This window comes from Lissotriton vulgaris, chromosome 3_1 (genome assembly GCF_964263255.1).
Source record: "Lissotriton vulgaris chromosome 3_1, aLisVul1.2, whole genome shotgun sequence".
Taxonomy (NCBI): domain Eukaryota; kingdom Metazoa; phylum Chordata; class Amphibia; order Caudata; family Salamandridae; genus Lissotriton; species Lissotriton vulgaris.
Genome location: NC_141689.1, coordinates 910715140 through 910733995, shown reverse-complemented (window position 1 = coordinate 910733995; position 18856 = coordinate 910715140). Strand labels below are relative to the sequence as shown.

The following is an 18856-nucleotide window of genomic DNA, read 5'->3' as shown; positions in this document are numbered from 1 at the left end:
TACACTCTTAAAGTAGGAAACGTTTTACAGTTTGCCTAAGCATAGTAGTTTGACCCTTTCAGTGTAAAACCTATGCCAGACTCATGCAGATACCTCTGCACTATGGTACAAAGGTATGTGCTTGGCACTTAGCAGCCTGATTGGTCACCGGCGCTAGGGAGAGGGGAGGAGAGCACCATATCTCTTTATGCAGCACACCGACGTTGGATGCTGCACTGCATTGTGCGACATGGTTGTATTTCTGGCATTTCATGTTGGTTGTGATCGGACAATGAAAATCAGAGATTATGTTTTTCTGAGACTGATACATGAATGACCACTTCACCATATCGATTGCCATCTGCGCATCCAGTGATACCACTGTTACATCTTCATGGATATCTACAGCTCTGTATACAATACAAACAAAAATAACTGTGGGTCAATTATGTGTCAAGCTGTGTCGAGATGCCCGAGTGTGTGCTCTAAGTGTATTGGTCAAGCACACAACAGGATATCACACTGACTGGGAAGATATCCATCAGTTACTCGCCCTTTGCCGCCCTTTCATAATTTGAACCACTTCCCAAAGTGGAAGATCTTAGTTGTTGTCACCTATTAAGTGAAAAGGCTGCTGTTGTACAGTTGAGGACTTAAAGGGGAATGGTGTTGGTAACTGAAAAGCAGTGCAAGGAAAAAGTCTTGTGAAAAGAAAGGGAAAAGTGCTCTGTAATAAAATTGAATAGTGAACACAAAAATATTTTATTCTGGTGCCGTTCACTTTCAAAGCTAAAAGCAATTCAGTGCAAAATAACCAGTAATTGAACCTAATAGTTACTGGCCCGATGTGGTGGTCGACATGTTTCTGCGGAAACTTAAAGATCAATCAGTATCTCCTGCTTCTTCAGGACCTAAATCTTTTGCTACTGCTAGACGGTGAAATAGATAGAAAAAAAGATTTTTTTGATACAGATATCACCTGTTCAAACCTGGTAGTCCTCCTACTTATGCGGGGGATGGCCCGGGAGACACGTCATCAAGACACAGACAACATAAATAAAAGACACATACAAAGATAAAAACGACATTACCAAGATTAGTGTAAGTCATCTTATATTGTCAACTTATTTCAAGGTTATCCTAAGTGACCAGTTATTATTTGCTGGGTCACTCTACTCCTCTCGCTCACCTATAGGGTAAGAGGAACGTACCTCTCCTCGCCTGGCAACAGCTCAGGAAGATAGTGCACCGCTCTGTAGTATAGAGAAAGTGGTACATACAGTCACAGTTAAAAACAGCGTGAAGGCTAAACATGAAAGCGCTCCAACCTGCTGTGGTACAACATATTGCTCCGTTAAAAATTTTTTAAAAGCGTTTAGCAAGGAAACAAGAGGTTTGGTTCTCGGAAGAACTACGTAGCCTCAAACAAAGGGCTCGAAAGACAGAAAAAACATGGAGGAAATCTCATCTGGACGATGATAAAACTAATTATCATAAGGCTTTAAGTGTATACCATAAAGCTATATGATCTGCACGCAAGAACCATATTACCACTCAGCTGGAGGCAGCTGGTAACGACTCCAAAGTTCTATATCAGATCGTTAACACTTTTTTAAAACCTAGAGCTTGTGAAAGTGCAGACATGGCGTCACAACATCTTTGTGATAATATATCACACTTTTTCACTGAAAAAACTGAGGCCATTTATGATAAAATAGAGGCACTCACCCCTGTCATGACTGGTCCAGACAGTATAACTTCGGTACTTACTGCGCCTACCAATTTGCATTCATTTAATGATTTCCCTGAAATTACCTTACAAGAGGTTCAGAAGCTGTCCATGGATATCAAAAGCGGGAGTCCGGTAGATCTACTCCCAGCCAGGCTCATGGGTCCTTTGGGGACAACTCTTGGTCCTGATATTCAGAAACTAGTGAATCTTTCACTTAACACAGCTAAGGTCCCTCAGCAATGGAAAATGGCCTTAGTTAGACCAATCCGGAAAAATACATCTTTTCCTTGGACCAATATGTCCAATCTAAGACCAATTTCCTTGCTACCTTTTTTAGGGAAAATTATTGAGAAACATACCAACAAACATCTCTCTAACTACCTCGAGCATTCAAATAGCCTTGACCCATCACAGTCAGGTTTTAGGCCAAAATATAGCACCGAAACGGCCTTGCTGTCGATAACGGACGATATACGTATGTACCAGGACAATGGCTACTCAGTTGTCCTGGTGCTATGACTTATCGGCAGCGCTCGATACCATTTCTCATAACATTCTGATCGAACGACTGTCTGTGAGTGGAATTGGTGGTAGGGCACTGGACTGGATCAAGAGCTTCCTCTCTAACCGCACCCAACGTGTCACCATGGGTGACTTTAGATCTGAAGAGGTTGAGATTACCAAGGGGGTCCCGCAAGGATCGTGTTTAAGCCCGACCCTATTTAATACCTATGTGGCCCCCTTGGCAGAAATAACCAGAGCCTTTGGCTTCTGTCCAGTGTCCTACGCGGATGATACGCAGCTACTTTTCCCTTTTAAACATTTTACCCCTGAGATTATACAATCTTTCTCTGATGGGATGAAGGCAGTGGCGCGATGGATGTCTTGTAATTATCTCCAATGTAATGTTGGGGAGACAGAGGTGATGCTCTTTGGTAAAGCCAGGATCCAATGGTCTCCTGATTGGTGGCCTCTAGACTTAGGCCCAGTCCCTGAACCCAAATTAATAACTAAGAATTTGGGGGTACGTCTGGAACCGGAACTGACCATGAAACAGCATGTTAATGTCACAGTGGGATCTTGTTTCCACGTGATAGGTCTCCTCCGCAGGATATTTCCTTTTCTTCCTGATTCTCACAGAAGAACTCTAGTTCAGGCTTTGGTGATCAGCTGTCTAGATTATTGTAATGGTCTTTTAGCAGGAGCTAATGAAGAGGTTTTAGATCGTCTGCAGGTAGTACAGAACACTGCGGCCAGGCTGGTGCTAAATGCTCCCCCTAGATCCCCATCTAAACCTCTACTACGTAAACTTCATTGGCTGCCCATACGTTTACGAGTAAATTTCAAGACCTGCTGTACCATTCATAAAAGTCTTCATGATTTGGGACCTGAATACCTGTCTAACAAATTTGTTCCGTACATTCCTATTCGTACCCTTAGATCCAGTGAACAGTTGCTATTAAATGTACCCAAAATCAGCAAGGCCAGGCTTGGCGGGAGGGCCTTGTCGGTAGTGGGTCCCACCTATTGGAACATGCTCCCTCTGCCATTGAGACAATGTTCTAACCACCTCTGTTTTAGAAAGAACCTGAAAACGTTCCTGTTTAGCCTAATTTAGCCATTGTTCCCTTTCTCTCCATTTGTCCTGTATATTTATATTTTAAATTTCTTTGCTACTGCTACAGCTCCCCCGGACCGGCTGTCACAAGCGCGGAGATACTCCTCCGGGAGTTTATTCATAGCGCTATACAAACCAGCAAATAAATAAATAAATAAACCTATGTACAGGAGATACAAGTGTCACAGATTCCACCATGGATTTTTATTAACCCTCATCCAATTCCTCCAAGTCTCCATATTAGAGTATCTATGGTTGTGTCAATTCCTTCACAAGCGGGTAGGGCAAAAGGTGGCCTAATGACAGCAACCTCTTTAAAACTATGCAAACTTGTAACTTCTATGATAGTTGACTCCCCATGGTTTCAAGTGCTAATGTTGGTTAATTTGTTTCCTGAACCATTGTTGTTGATTAACTGGTATTACAACATCTTTGACAACAATGAGACAAGCGTAATGTTGAAATTGGAGGAGGCCATAGCCAGGGCACGCCACGAGCAACCCCTACTATTTGTCATCTGGGTGGGAGATTTCAACTGTTCATTATGCACCTACGGGGATTCGAAGGTGTGTGGCTTGAGAGACTCTCATGATCAACCCCTGTTACACTTCAAACATACACCCCAGGGGGACGCCTTAAACAACATCATTATTTTAAATGATCTATGCATAGCGGAGCCCTGGGTTGGACCAAATTCTGCTCCAATACCGACGTTTCAGGGAAGTAGAGGTATGATGAGTTTTATTGACTTTGTAATTGTCTCTAGTGGGCACTTTCATCATGTTGATAAGTTGGAAGTAATTGCTAATGCTGCCAGTGACCACAATCCTCTAAACTTATCCCTGCTTTGTCCCGTTAAACCCAAACATTCTGTTTGGGAGCAACCTGTAAAGTATAGTAGGAACCAAGGTATCACACTTAAATGGGGCAAAATAGACGCGGCAGGACTTGAGGCAGAGATCCTAAATGGATATAGCTCTGAGTACGAGGCATGTCTAACACCTACAACTACCCCTGAAAAGGTCATAGGGAATTTTGAATCTCTATGTGGGCATGTAGCCGAACGCCTCAGAAAACCAATTGGTAAAAGTAAAATGCTAGGTCCCAGATGGTTTGAGGCTGCAAGCTCGGCAACACACAGATCCTTGAAAGCGGCATTAAAACAAAAACCTAGGGACATAGAACTGGTTAGAGCATCTAGACTGGCCTATAAAGAAGCCATAAGAATAAGGAAGTTGGACTTAAAAAACCAAGCCTGGGAAGATCTAGAAAAGGCCTCGGAATTGAAGGACAGCAGGCTTTTCTGGGAAGTTATCAATCGCCCCCTTTTTACAAGTAATGGCAAGGATAACATTGTGATGCAGATTGCATGCGAAACATGGGAATCACATTTTGGGAACATTTTTAACCCACATGGTACTTTATCCAATGAACCATCACTAAGAGACGCTAGGGAATCGGTGGTCTCTCAATCTTCTTTGTCCTTGAGCTTATCGCTCACCTTACAAGAAGTGGAAGATGCTCTGTCGAAAGGCATACCATTAAAAGCACCCGGCCCTGATCTAGTGCCTTTGGACTTTTTTAAACACAATGTTAAGGTTTGGGCCCCCCTGTTGTTAAATGTTTTTAGAGCAGTTGTCATTAGCCGTATTCCGGCATCATGGAAGGAGGCAGTAGTGGTGCCAATTTTTAAGAAGGGCGATAGATCAGACCCCCGATGCTATCGCCCAATCTCATTAATTGATGCATCGTGTAAGATACTGGGTAGGGTCATTTTAGCCAGACTAGAAACATGGGCAGATTCGGTGGGCCTTATCGTGAATTCCCAATATGGGTTCAGAAAAGGTAAAGGTACTGTCGAACAGTGCCTGAACCTGGCCCTGATCATAGGGAAATACATGAAGGCAAGGAAATCCTCCATCCATCTTGCCTTCATGGACCTTTCAAGTGCATTCGACACTGTGTGTCGGAGCAAGCTGTGGCAAATGATGGAGGTCATGGGTTTCGAGGAACCCTTGGTCACCTTGCTCCGTAGACTTCATGAATCCACCACTGTAGCCATAAGGTTTGGGCCAGGGGAGAGAAAACTAAGTCTATCCTCTCAACTGAGGGCGTCCGACAAGGATGCATATTAGCTCCTTTTTTGTTTCTTGTGTACACCAATGGTCTGGAAAAATACCTGTTGGACCACTGTCATGATTTACCAAAGGTCAACGGCAGGAGCATTCCAATGCTTTCTTACGCCGACGACACGGTACTTATGACACTCACAGGAAACAGCATGCAGCACTGTCTTGATGCCTTCCACAAATTCATGTTAGACCTAGACCTCAAGGTAAACTTCGCCAAATCCTTTGCCATGGTCTGTGGCCCAAAGGGTACCAAAACCAGAAAGTTTGTAGTCAATAACTCCACCATTGAAAAGGTTGAAAATTTTAATTATTTGGGAAACCTCTTCAACAACAAACTAAGCTGGGCCCCGTTAATGCAGACTCGAGTTCAAAGTGCTAGTCGCTCTATAGAGGGTCTGTTTCGCTTCTGTGGCAAACTAGGACAAAAACCTGTTATACATCTAAAAACCTTGTACAAAGCTAAATGTTTTTCAGTTACTACTTATGGGGCAGGGGTTTGGGGGACTGAAAGCCCTGACAAGATACAGATCATGGAGAACAAATTTTTAAAGCGTGTATTGGCTATTCCACCAGGCTCCTCAAACAGATTTGCCCATAACGAAATAGGTCTAAGCTACGTGAGTGACACCATTCGCCTTTCCCCTTTACTGTTATGGGGCAAAATATGGCTATCAGAGGACTTACAGCTCACCAGAGATATCCTCCGGGATTGTTTAAAATTGGCAAACATGAAACAGATCCCCTGGCTATCTTATGTAAATGAAATGCTCCATAAAATAGGCTTGGGTGACATTTTTGACAACCCCGAAAATATACAGGGAGATATCAAAGCTGTAATTAAAACAAATTATTGGAAATCATCGTTTGTGAACTCCCTGGTTAGCCCTTATGTTCCTAAGGCTACTTTGCAGCACCAGTTTTATTTAACCTTCACAAACCATGTGCAATGGCGATTCTACTTGACAAGGTTTAGGCTACACATCTTGCACTTCCTTTTTGCGTTTCCTAAACAGGGGGGCTGGTGTGAGAGACTGCCCCCCTGTCCTTGTAATAACAAAGATAGCCAAAGCACGATGCATATTGTTCATTTCTGTTCCCTATATAAGGACCCGAGAATCAGGTTTATTAAGCCGATCCTTAAGGAAAAGCAACCATGCCATTATAAAGAGGGTTATGATTATTTATTATCTCTGTCTTCACCTGGTGTCTGCTGTGCAATGTTAAATTTTATACGGGTGTCACTTTTGATTAGAAAACGGTATGGCTAAATCTGGCCCCAAGAAGCTGACCCTTTGATCATGTATATTGTATATTATTGCATCGTGATTTTCTTATTTATTTTACCTGCCCTTCAATGTATGCCCCGGTACGAAGAATCTATGAAATCATCTAATTTGATTGAAAGTAAAAGCTATGGGGTCTTCATCTGTGATTATATTAACTAATGAATTTTATTAGTTTAGTGTTATAATTGTAAGACTGTCTTTTAAAAATGAACTTGAAATAATGCTTGTAAATGAAATTGTTTGACTTTTATGATTCTTTTGTTTTGAATCGAATAAAGTTCTTGAAACGAAACGATAATAGTTATCAAACTTCAGAGTCACACAGATGAGTTAGCAAATCCAATTAAATTGCTGATCCCCAATGTTGTGTTAAAAAAAAAAACTTAATTTGGTCAAGAGAATTACATTTACCTGTAGAAGTTTCATGTTACAATAATGAAATCCTCAGAAAACGTGTTCATAATAATGAATTTACAAATGGTGAAAAAGTGAAAAATCTAGATTTGCTTACTCTGCTAATTTAATTCCATTTACTTTTAAAACTGTTTCTCCCTTTTTACATGTTTTTTAAAATAATTTAATATCATGACGTTTGTCATGAAAGTACAGAATAAAGTTTGGTTTACAGTGAAAGTGTAGTTACACTTAAATTCTTGCTGAACACTTGGGATTAGTTTTAATTTCAATACTACATAATCCACGGTCCAATTTAAAACATTCATTGAATGAACTATGAGCTAAAAATCAAACTTTATAGCAAATTATCAGTTCCTTTTGTTTGACCCTACTGCTCAAGAATTAAAAAATGAAACATGTCAATATATTTAAAAATCCTATTTTATTTTAATACAAGATCTCTCAAAATGGTGTTTACATATAGCAACCAATACCATATCCATCACAAAATTAAATCATTAAAACTTAGAAAAAAGCCCTGAGTTAGTAATCTTGTAGCCAAGTCGACGAACGAGAGTGCTCTGAGTTTTGTCCTATGCAGCTGTGAAATACTTAAAACAGTTCAGTACTATATACAAACATTGTTCGTGCAGCATTGGATGCAAGGAACATCTTTGCTGCTTCGTTGAATTCAGAATGTATTGTTCAATATTCAATTTCATTGAAGTCCTCTGAGTATCCTGATGAAATATACGTCACTGATTCCCTCATTTCTATGAAAGAAAGATGAAACAATATAAGTCAAATATTTTATTGCAGAAGAAAGAAACGTGTTACAGATAATTCATTCTGGAAAGCTCATTAAGCAATTCTTATCAGTAGTGATATAGCTACATATAAGGTAATAGCCCACCTTCCCAAATACATATTATTGCATGTAAACATGCACTTACCTTCACAGGGGCCATTTCGAAACATGACATCATCTATAGCAATATCACTTCTTATTGACACTCCCCGGATGGCTTCAAAAATAATCTGCATAAAGGAGGTTCACATCCATTAGTACAATTTGCAGTGAAATGTGTTAAGGCAAACTAAAAAGCCAATGGTTGAATGAAAACAAATCATACTGGCAGCTGTAGAGATAACTCATTAGTAAAACAATGAATGCATTTTTGGGGTGGGAATGTGCTCTATATGGTATGTAGTTCTGTTTCCCCGCCCTGAGTGCCCAACTGCGAGTAACCGTATCATAGTACTTGATTTTTTTACACTATCTTCATACTCATTTAGGGTATATACGGAGGCCTAGGCCTGTCCATTGACTTGCATGAGGCCTAAGTCTATCCTATAAACTAAAGGGGTGCCCTCCATTGACAGTGGATTACTGCCCTGCATGGGCTTAGCATTTGGAGCGGATTGTGACCAGACCTTTTCATCTGTGTCACTAGAGGTCTACTGACCCAATCATACACTAACCCAGATCCTGGCGCTAACATCAAAAGTGTATATAGTGCATGTTTATGTGGCCTGTATGGTGCATTAAGTGTGTGTAAGAGTGAGACAGTGTAAATGGAGGCCTGTGGGATCTATTATGGATGCCACTAGCTTGACCTTGTGCTCAAGATGAAGGTGAGGCTGCTTTCACAGACAGTGGAAGTGTATTTCAGACATTCCTGAAGTTGTTGGGAGAAGACGTAGACACTAAAGGGGGAAGAGAAACTGTTTCAGGAATTAAATTAGGTCTTTTGCTGAGATGATCTGCTGTCTTTCCCCTGTCCAGTTTTCAGTATGGAGGATGACAGCCAGGTTAAGAAAGATCACATCTCTTTGTGGCTCTGATGCGGGTACTCAAGGAAGGAGACTACCCTGCAGTAAAGAGCATTACTCTACACAGAGACATGGAGCGCAGCCTGAAATGGACACTTAAATAGAAAACCACCACAAACTGGTTAAGAAAATGCAGATTGGATCTACATTTCCTGTGCACTTTGACCGTATAAAGTGGGACTCAATAACCCACTTGTTACTTTTCGAAGTTCTCTTGGAAAGGTGTGTGCCCCAGAGGATATTGGTGCAATCAGAAATGGTGTCTACCTGACAGCCAGCTTCCTAGCGGTGAGGGTACATTACATGATGTCTTGCCTTGCTGGAAGTAGTTGTCTGTCCAACCTAGAAGCTTACCTGTCTGCTGAGAAAAGGAAGGTGTCTGCCAACCCTGCAGAAGAATGCAACTGTCCAGGAAGAGCCAGGAGCAGACAAGACAGTGGTGGTGGTGGGGTTTGCCACAGGAAGGAGGACAGAGAAATTGATCTGGATACCCCAGATGTCGGTGGACATCAGACTGTACTGAGTGGCTGTGACCAAGAGAAGTGCTCAAATGGCTGTCCAGACTGCTGTGAAAAGAGAAGTGCACCTATGGTCGTCCCAGTCACTGTGACCAGAGACGTTTGACTATGTTATGTTATGTTAAAGGATTTGTAAAGTGTGTAGCTGCCCCAGCAATGGGGCGTCCCAGCGCTAGTCCTAAAAGAGGACACTGTAAAAAAGCAACCTATCACAAACTGCTCCACTCAGCAGCTAAGAAGAGAATAACCAGGTCTTCAGGATTTTCCTGAAAGACCAGTGGTTCTGAACACTCCTAGTGGACAGAGGGAGTGCGTTTCAAAAGGCTGGGGCCTTAGCGTGGAAAGAACGTCCACCCTCTCTGACTCTCTTAACACATGGAACAGAAGCCAAATTATGGTCGGCTGAACGCAGTGTCCAAGAGGGCATGTACGGGGATACTAGATTGGACAGGATGTGAGGCCCCTGGGGAAAAAAAGATCTTAATGGTGGTGCACAAGGTTTTAAAATGCATGCGCTTCTCAGCAGGGAGCCAATGCAGTTTCGAATAGGACCAGAGACAGGACCACACTTTGGAAGGGAGAACTGCAGCCTGGCTGGGACGTTTTGAGCCAGCTCGAGTCTGTGCATCACAGCCTTATTGGTTCACATGTAGAGGATGTTGCATCAGTCTAGCTGGGAAAGGATAGGTGCCTGAATACTTACTTGTCAGGTGGGAGGGTCAGACACTCAGAGAATGGCTTTAAGCCCCCGCATAAGTCCAAAGCACGTGCCTACCACTGATTTCAGAAAGGTGAGCAGTATTTCTAAATTTGACACATATCCAATGCTAGAAAAATTTGGAGAAAGCCAAAATCATGGTCACTCTCGACTTAACAAAAGCATACTGGCAGATCGCTCTGTCAAAGTAATCAAGGGAAAAGGCAGAGTTTGCAACCCCTTTGGGGATATATCACTTTAAAACCCTTCCATTTGGGTTGCATGGAGCACCCACCACTTTTCAAAGGTTGATGGACAAAAGTTGTAAGACCGCATCAACATTACGCACTGCTTATATGGATGACATAGTGATATTTAGTCCAAATTGGGAAATGCATGTTCGTTCAGCATGTAAAACGGATTTTAGCTGCCCTTCGAGGTGCAAGGTTGACAGTTAACCCTATAAAAAATAAACTAGGCACCAGTAAATGTAAGTATCTAGGGTATGAGATCCAAACAGGAGAGCTTGTAGGATAGAATAGGAGATTTCTTCTGCAATGTTCTGAAATAGCCAGTCCCTTAACAGAAATACCCAGGAGTAAACAGCCTGCTAAAATGAAGCTCTGCAATGAGGACCAAACCGACAGTTTTGAACAACTAAAGGACATTTTATGTAGGGATCTGGTTTTAAGGTGTCGTGATTTATTGAAAACGCTTGTTCTAAAGACTAACTCTTGAGGAAGTGGGCTGGGACGGTGTTACAATCTGATGTGAAAGGGGAACTAAGGCCAGTGGTTTACTTCAGTCGGAACCTTCTTTTAAGAGAAACTTGTTATTTTACGATTAAGAAAGAGTGACTGACCATTAAACCGGCTATAGAAGCTATGCAGTATGATTTGTTTGGTCAGAATGTTCTACTATTTTACGAATCTTGCTCCTTTGGTTTGGTTGGCTCAGAATAAGGACACAAATTCAAGAATTTTACGATGCTTTCTAGCATTACAACCTTTTTCCTTTCAAACAAAATACAAAACTGGGAAATTAGAGACAAGTGTGGATTACTTGTCCTGACATGCAGTTACTGAATGTCCTCATTGGCCATTCCAGGAGAGGACGTTATGAAATAGGAAGGACAGGAGGAGTGACGAGAAGGAGAGTTGGAAGAGGGAGAAAGGGTGAAGGAGTTTGATGGAAATGAAGGAGGAGCATAGTGTGGCGGGAGGTGGAAACTTAGGGGCCTATTAGGATGGCGGACGGACCTGTGTCCGTCCGCCACCTCAGAGGAGGAGGGACCGTCCGCAGGGGCAGCGGCGGTCCCTCCGTGCTAATTAGGATGTGACCGCCAACCTGGCGGTCACATCCTGTATTTTTAACATTGCGGCGGGTACTGCTTGAAGCAGCACACGCCGCAATGTTAAAAAAATGCATGTTTACCTTTGCATGCACGAAGCTGCAGGCACCACGTGGTGCCTGCCGCTTGGTGCACGCAAAGGCAGGGGGGTACCATAGGTACCCCCCATGTGCACCCCCCACCCCCCCCCCCCCCATTCACCCCTGGGGGCCCACAACGGGCCCCCGAAGACAACACCGTATGCCTTTCCACTGCGGAAATGCCGCCGTGGAAAGGCATATGACCGCAGCTATCCTAATATGACTGGCGGTGTCTGATAGACACAGCCAGCCATGTTAGAGCTTTTCCGCCGTGGTCGGAAGGCGACCGAGGCGGAAAAGCGGCGGACGGAAAATAGATCCCCCAGCCATCCTAATCTGGCGGGGGGTCTTTTTCCAGTCCGCAGTGGATAATCCGCATCCTCCGGGCCGGCGGTGGCTTCCGCCGGCCTGGAGGATGCAGATTATCCACAATCATAATCTGCCCCTTAGAGCCAGGAGGCATGGAGTCAGAAGATGCAGAGCTGGGAGACATAGCGTAGAACCACCTGGATCAATGAGTCATTGTGTTCTAATCCAGCAACATAAGGGAGGGAGGCACTGTGGTCCCATATGCCACAACCCCGGAACAGGCTCATGGCTACAGGCAAGTGACATGCTCAGTTTTTGTGGGACTGATGGGGTGGCAGCAGGGGCAACTGAAGTACTCAGAGGAAAGGGCACCTGGTAGCTTTTCTTCTACACTGGCAGAGGTAGCAATAGTGTTGGAAGAGTGGGGTCGTCAAGGTGGGGGCATTGCCTCTAACCGCTACACTGGGGAAACATGCTTCAAGGTGGTCAGAGCCCTTGGTGAAAAGTGATGGTTTCTATTTGTGCCAGGAACTCAGATTCTTGTTCTGTTTTCCTGAGATTTAGTACCTTTCCAGGAGTTGGTGGACAAGCATCCTGAAGGGGAAGTGGACTAGCCCCAGCCGAGGAAGAAAGTGGAACTACAGTTCTAACACCGTGTGGAACAATGGTGTATTCACATTCTATGAGAGCATTAAATAAACCCCATGAAAACTATTTCTTGGGTGTCATTGTGACTGCAGTTCTGTCACATGGCCTTCAATTGAACTCATTTAAGTTTCTGCTATCCAAGGTGGTCACTAATTCCATAACACCCTTCATGTGTGCTGTGTCTACCGTTCCCGCAGCAAATTTCTCACCACCTTTCCCACTAATCTCCTTGCCATTTTCCACCACCTACTTTCTATCTCAAAACACGCCTGTTTAGTAGGATATCTTAACATTTTGCCCAATGGTTCGTCTGACATTTGCAGCCAAAACATTATTGAAAAAATTGATAACTTTGACTTCTACCAATTGGTTAATGACTACACATATTCTAGAGGTCATTGTCTTGAGCTGCTCATCTCCACTTTCCCCAAACTGCTCATGTGAGGTGGGGTCCTCCAGATCTCCTGGTCTGACCACAGTAGCGTAATTAAAGTGATCATTGAAAACAAGTCCTGTAATAAACAAAACTGAACATTGGCCCCAAATCCAGGACCTCCTGGAGGATCCTTGAAGAATCTGTGACTGAAGAATTTTTCTCAATAGTTTCTGAATATCCCAGATCTCCACTCAGATTCAATCAATGTGTCCTTATCCACTTACAGAAGACGGACACCCTTGCTCCCATTTCCAGATGAAAGCCAAACCCATGGAAGAGCAACAAATGGCTCACTGAAAACCTGAGCCTTTTGAAACGCTAATGCAGAGAGCAAGAGATGTTGGAGCAACACACAACTGACTTTTGATTGTACTGCATGCAGGGAACATTGCGGAGGCTACAAAACTGCTTTCACTAAGGCAAAAAGGAAGTACATCCAAGCCTGCATCTCAGAGGCTGGAAATTCAACGAAAGTACTTTTCCATGTCTTCATAGAAGTGGTGACCCCCTAAGCATAACTCAAGCCCTCATAAGCCCTTTAAAACCTCCTGTCCTTCTTCGATGACATTTTTTTAATCTCTTCAGAGACACATCTCCTCCTCAATGCAGCTTGAGGAGTCACTCCCATCAGCACTTTTGTTTCCCACCCTTATTCTTGCAGAGTTCAACCAAACCAAAAAAGTTGTAAAATTGTCAAACCCTTTAAGAAATCCTTTCCATCTTGGGATGTTTGAAACAGCAAAATCGTTAAAATGGACCTGTGAGAATTACCCCACTCATCACCAAGCTAATGTACACCTTCCATACCAGTGGGAAATCGATATACTGCCATTGGGTCTGTTACTCCAGCCAATCGGCCTTTTACCTGGTCTAGGTCCTTGGGCATTCTCTCCAGGCTAGTGAAAAATGCCCACTGCTTGAGTGTTTTATGGCAGTAGTAAATGCTACTTCCAAATCTGCCTTCCACCATCCACTCCTACACTTTACCTAGAAAATCTCCATCATAATAGCAGTGGAGATATCCTGTATCATCCTCTACAATGGGCACCCAACAAATCTTTCTAAGCTGCAATAGGCCCGGACCCTCACGAGCCTTGTTTTGGTTGGACTGAATATCTACAATCACATCTCATCTGAGAGATGTGGTATAAGCTGTTCCTCCTTCTTCTTCCTTTCAGAAGTCTAAGATCTGCCTTCAGCAAATTACTGACCATTTGAATGTTCTGATACAAGACGTTTAGAGGTAGGAACCTTCCTGTGCAAGGATCATCCCCATGTAAGTCCTTCCCACTGCATTTAAGTCTCGAACCCAACTTCATTAGATTGAGAAGGCTGCTAAAAACTCACACATTTAGTCAATCATATGATTAGCCTCCTGTTTTGCCTCTTTCTGTGCCTGACCTAGACTGGTTAGATACCTAAAACCAGGCCTCACCACCTTCTGCGGTCACCTCTCTGTCTATACTCACTTTCTTAATTACTGTATCTAAACCAAAGTACTATGGGGCTGCCTTTGCCACTGGATTCAAGCAAGCCTGGCTGAAGACTACTGTAATGCCAGAAACTGGTCCTAGGAAGCTTGTTTCCGGTCCAGGAATGGCTTGGCAGTTCGGGCTGGACTGTTCCCTTGAGGCACCGGGTCAGACTGATTTGCATATGGCCATGTCTGAACTGGGGTGGCAGAGTGCGCTAAAGAGCGGTGATGGATTAAACCCAGATCTGCTGACTGGGTGTGAGTGTTTGATTTGCTCAGATGCTCCGTCCATCACCACCCCCTTTTGTACCGCTTCTGTGTATAGCAGCACGTAAGAAAACCCAAAATAAACAAATACATAAGATCTGCCTATTTAAAGAAGATTCAGATTCTGTTTTAGGTGCAAAGTGAAGATTTCATCTTCAGGAAACTCTGCCCAAACTCTCGCATCAGTACCAACAATAGGAAGTAGTGGGGCTGTTTTACATCACAGTGACACACATTTGTCAAATAGCATAGGGGCAGTTTTTGTCTGCTCTTTTTCTTTTCTGATATTTGCCTCTCTACCTCTTTTTTTGGGAAAGGAGCTTGTCCCCCCTGTACTATCTACACATCTCTAGCTCTAGCAGTTTACTGTGTCCTATTGAAGTATTCAAAAGGGACTACAGAGAACTGAAAGCATTATCACGCTCCTCACCCCTCAGCAACCTTCATCATGCACTTGTGTTACCTCTCTGCAAGTATACATTTATACCACTGTGCCTATGTCCAGATCGGCCACAGTTAATATTAATCACCTCATGTGGCTTGGCACTACCGTAATCCAGCACTCTGTTATTTTCAGGTTTTTTTTCTGCCACTTATACAGAGAAGTAATAGTGGAATTTGTCTCTAATACCTTGTATTTATGAGAATGCACATTAAGAATGTGTTCACTGTGGTTTGGATTTGTTATTAATGGAATTTTGCATAATCTGATAGACAAGAAAATGTTTCTGAAGCGTGATTGTCTACATCAGAGACCCAATCAAGTCCTTAGTCATAGGTCGAGATAAGCTCAATTTACCCTATGATCCTTCACCTTTCAAGGCACATTTGTCGACAAGGGCTGGATCAAGGTCCAGGGATGGCCACAGGTTGCGCTCACAAAGTAACCTAAGGCACATGCCAGAAGGATGGTGTCAAGTGTTAGTTCTCTACTTTGCCTCCAAGGAGTGGCTGCATTTACCTGGTGATGCTTATCACACTCGTACTCAATAAGTCCTCGCAGCCATGTGATGCTCTGTTCTCCTCTCCGTCGCCACAGCAGGGTCTCCTTATGACCTCCACCTTCCTTTTTCAAGTACACGTTCAACAATCCAGTTCCAGTTCCATACATGTGGTAGAAAAATGACAAGCACTGCTTGCCAGTGATGGCGCGGAGTGTTTTTGAAACGAGGCGTGACTTGTGTCCATACACCATGTTCGAGGCCTCTATGTACATGTAGTACCCTAAGGGAAACAGATGGGACGAAAATAAGTATTTAGAATATGTATACCTTAGTTTTCAAATATTAAGATCCAAAATGGCTGAACGATCCAAAATGGCTGGAACCAGTACATATACTGCTCGCTGTGGCCATATGACCCTATTTGATTTATTGGAGCATGTATAGGACGGATTACCATCAAACGCATTGTAGGGTGGTCAACAACACCGAATACCAGAAGTGTGCTTCAAAATTAAAAACAATTTGTGTAAAAAGAAATTGCTGATATGCGCATCGAATTTGCCTTGGCACGCTTCCTTTTACATTTTTCTAAAAGGGTTAGGTTTTGCTTTTAAAAATAAATGCATGTCAGTGGTGCATATGTTGAAATGATACCATACAATCGCCATAAATGTGCTAATTTTGATCTCAATAAATTGCTACATATAATAAAAGTACTTGCTCACTGAAAAACATTTGACATGATTGAGTCGAAAAAAAGTTGGAAATTTACTCCTGTGTGTTTATTCTTTTATTTGGATCAAACATCTCACTTTTTAAACTTTTTTAAACTGACTGCTTCCAGGAGGCAACGAAAGAAGCAATTTCCAAGCGGTAGTTCTGGAATTGTTTTGTGAATTCTAAGCCCTTGAACATACGAATGTATCAAACAAAGGAACTTTGCACAAGCGCAGAACCTTTTCTCCCAGACTCCCACTAATTTGTGTTGGGGGTTTTCGTGCCTGTTCCAACCTTGAATACAAATTTACTCCGCCCCTTGCCAGGAGTAAATCTATAACCACACCCAAGTAGAGAATGTGCTTTACAAAAGTTTGGTTTTACCTACAAAACCGTAGGTTTTTGGATGTTCATCTACTTTGCAATTCATCCCTGCCCAGAATGCCCACTCCTCATTCTGTGAACATTTGTTTAGCGTTTACCAATGGGTTGTTGTACTTATAAGATATTATAAATAAACTCCTATTCTATCCTATGGGACAAATAGCCTTTCAACAGTGAAAAACAAAATACACCAATATCACTATCAGAACATGTCACACATATCAGTACATATCCCACCTTTTACATACACTGCACACATGCCCACAGGGGTACCTTGGGCCTACCTTAGGGGTGACTTACATGTTTTAACCCCTTCCATGCTCATGACGGAACGGTTCCGTCATGAGCGTCAGTTGAGCTGTGCTCATGACGGAACCGTTCCGTCATGAGCCGATAGGCTCATTAGAACCTTCAGCACAGCGCGAAAATTCGCGCCGCGCTGAAGGGGTTAATTGGGAAGGTTAGGGCCTGGCAAGGGGATGCACTTGCCAGGTCGATATAGAAGTAGAGAATGTTTGCAGACACTACAGTGGCAGGTTTGAAAACCGTTTCAAAGGCTCTTATTACGGGTGGCAAAATCCGTGCTGCAGGCCCACTAACATCATTTGATTTACAGGCCCTAGGCACACTCAGTGCACTGTTTTAGGGACTTAGAAGTTAATCAAATAAGCCAATCATGAAAATACCAAACCATAATAACAATTTACACAGAGAGCATATGCACTTAAGCACTGATCAGCAGTGGTAAAGTGCCCAGAGTCCTAAAACCGACAAAAACAGTGTCAAAAACAGGAGGCTCAAAAGCAAAAAGTCTGGGGATAAACCCGCTGAAAAAGCCAGGTCTAACAGGTACTTCAATTCTTTTCATGGTCTACCAAGTCAATGTAACCTGACCAACCCTACGAGTTGATCCCATTCTTTTTCAAAATTTGATAGGGGTACCAATGCCAGCATTCTTTTATGGCCCTCCCCTTCCCGGATGCTAAGGGTGCCCCCTCAGGACAAAAAATAATTGCAATATGCCAGTGTCAGTATTTTGCAATTAGTGTTGTTCATATGCCACTGGTTATTCTTATGTCAAAATTACATCTTGTATGCCAAGGCCAACATTTTGTCATGGTTCCGTCCATCCATATGCCATAGTTGTCCTCCATTATGCCAAGAATAACATCCAAATTTGCTGTTGCCAGAATCTTGCCAAGGTTGCTCCCTGTGTCAATAATTTAATCTAGTGTGTAGTGCCAGCTTTTATTGTTCCCTGCTCCATGCCAAGGATTGCCTCCAGTATGCTAGCACCAGGAGATTTGCCATGGGTGTTCCATATGTCAAGTATTACTGGAGCAGCACCTAACCTCTAGTCTTGCCAGCTGCTCCCCTCTCCACTGCTGCAGCAGTTGGCTCCCTGACCGTGCATCTACCTTTCGTTGTTCTCACCTGCCTGCAGCTACCAGTTCACCCCTACTACCTGATCATCGCTCAGCCGCCGCCCCAGGTAATAGCTACCCTGAATCCCAGGGTCTCCGTATCCATTCATTAAATAGTTTATGGGCTGTAATTGTACGTGTGTGGATTTGCCGTTTTTTTTACTATTTCTTTTAGGCTGACTGTTGTTGTGGGCACTTGTATACAGGGCTAGTCTTTCTCAAGGGTTGGGTGCACTTTCCCGTCTCCTGCCTCGTGTTGGCCTCATAGCCCTGCCACATCCTGCTCCCCCTGTTTTACTACAGGCTACAGTCCCCACAGGCTTCTTCCCGCTCCACGCCCTCCCACCTGCTGACCAGACCGCCCCACATCCCAGGACTTCTTATGGAGGTCGCTGCACAACACCTATGAGTAGCACGTGAACTCTGGTCTTGCCAGCTGCTCCCGTCTCCACCGCTGCAGCAGTTGGGTCTCTGATGAATAATAAATGGATACTTGTATAGCGCACTACTCACCCGCAAGGGTCTCAAGGCACTTGTACGAATACCACTGTGGAACCCATCCTGGCTTTCCCTGTGAGGCGTCCACTCCTGGGCACCCCCAAGGTGGAGGCCAGGTATCCTTAGCGTTGTG

At 43.4% G+C, this 18856-nt stretch overlaps 1 protein-coding gene across 1 annotated transcript in view; it reads right to left on the bottom strand.

Moving 5' to 3' along the window:
• Positions 1 to 7566: 7566 nt before the first annotated feature.
• The window catches only part of MAMDC2 (MAM domain containing 2), a 523202-nt gene continuing 511912 nt past the window's right edge, over positions 7567 to 18856 (bottom strand). The window contains exons 12-14 of the mRNA XM_086961252.1: positions 15718 to 15980; positions 8097 to 8181; positions 7567 to 7916 (exon numbers count right to left, since the gene is read on the bottom strand). Of these exons, the coding sequence (XP_086817378.1) occupies positions 7849 to 7916; positions 8097 to 8181; positions 15718 to 15980 (416 nt within the window). The 3' untranslated portion in view covers positions 7567 to 7848. The remainder of the gene's footprint in view (positions 7917 to 8096; positions 8182 to 15717; positions 15981 to 18856) is intronic.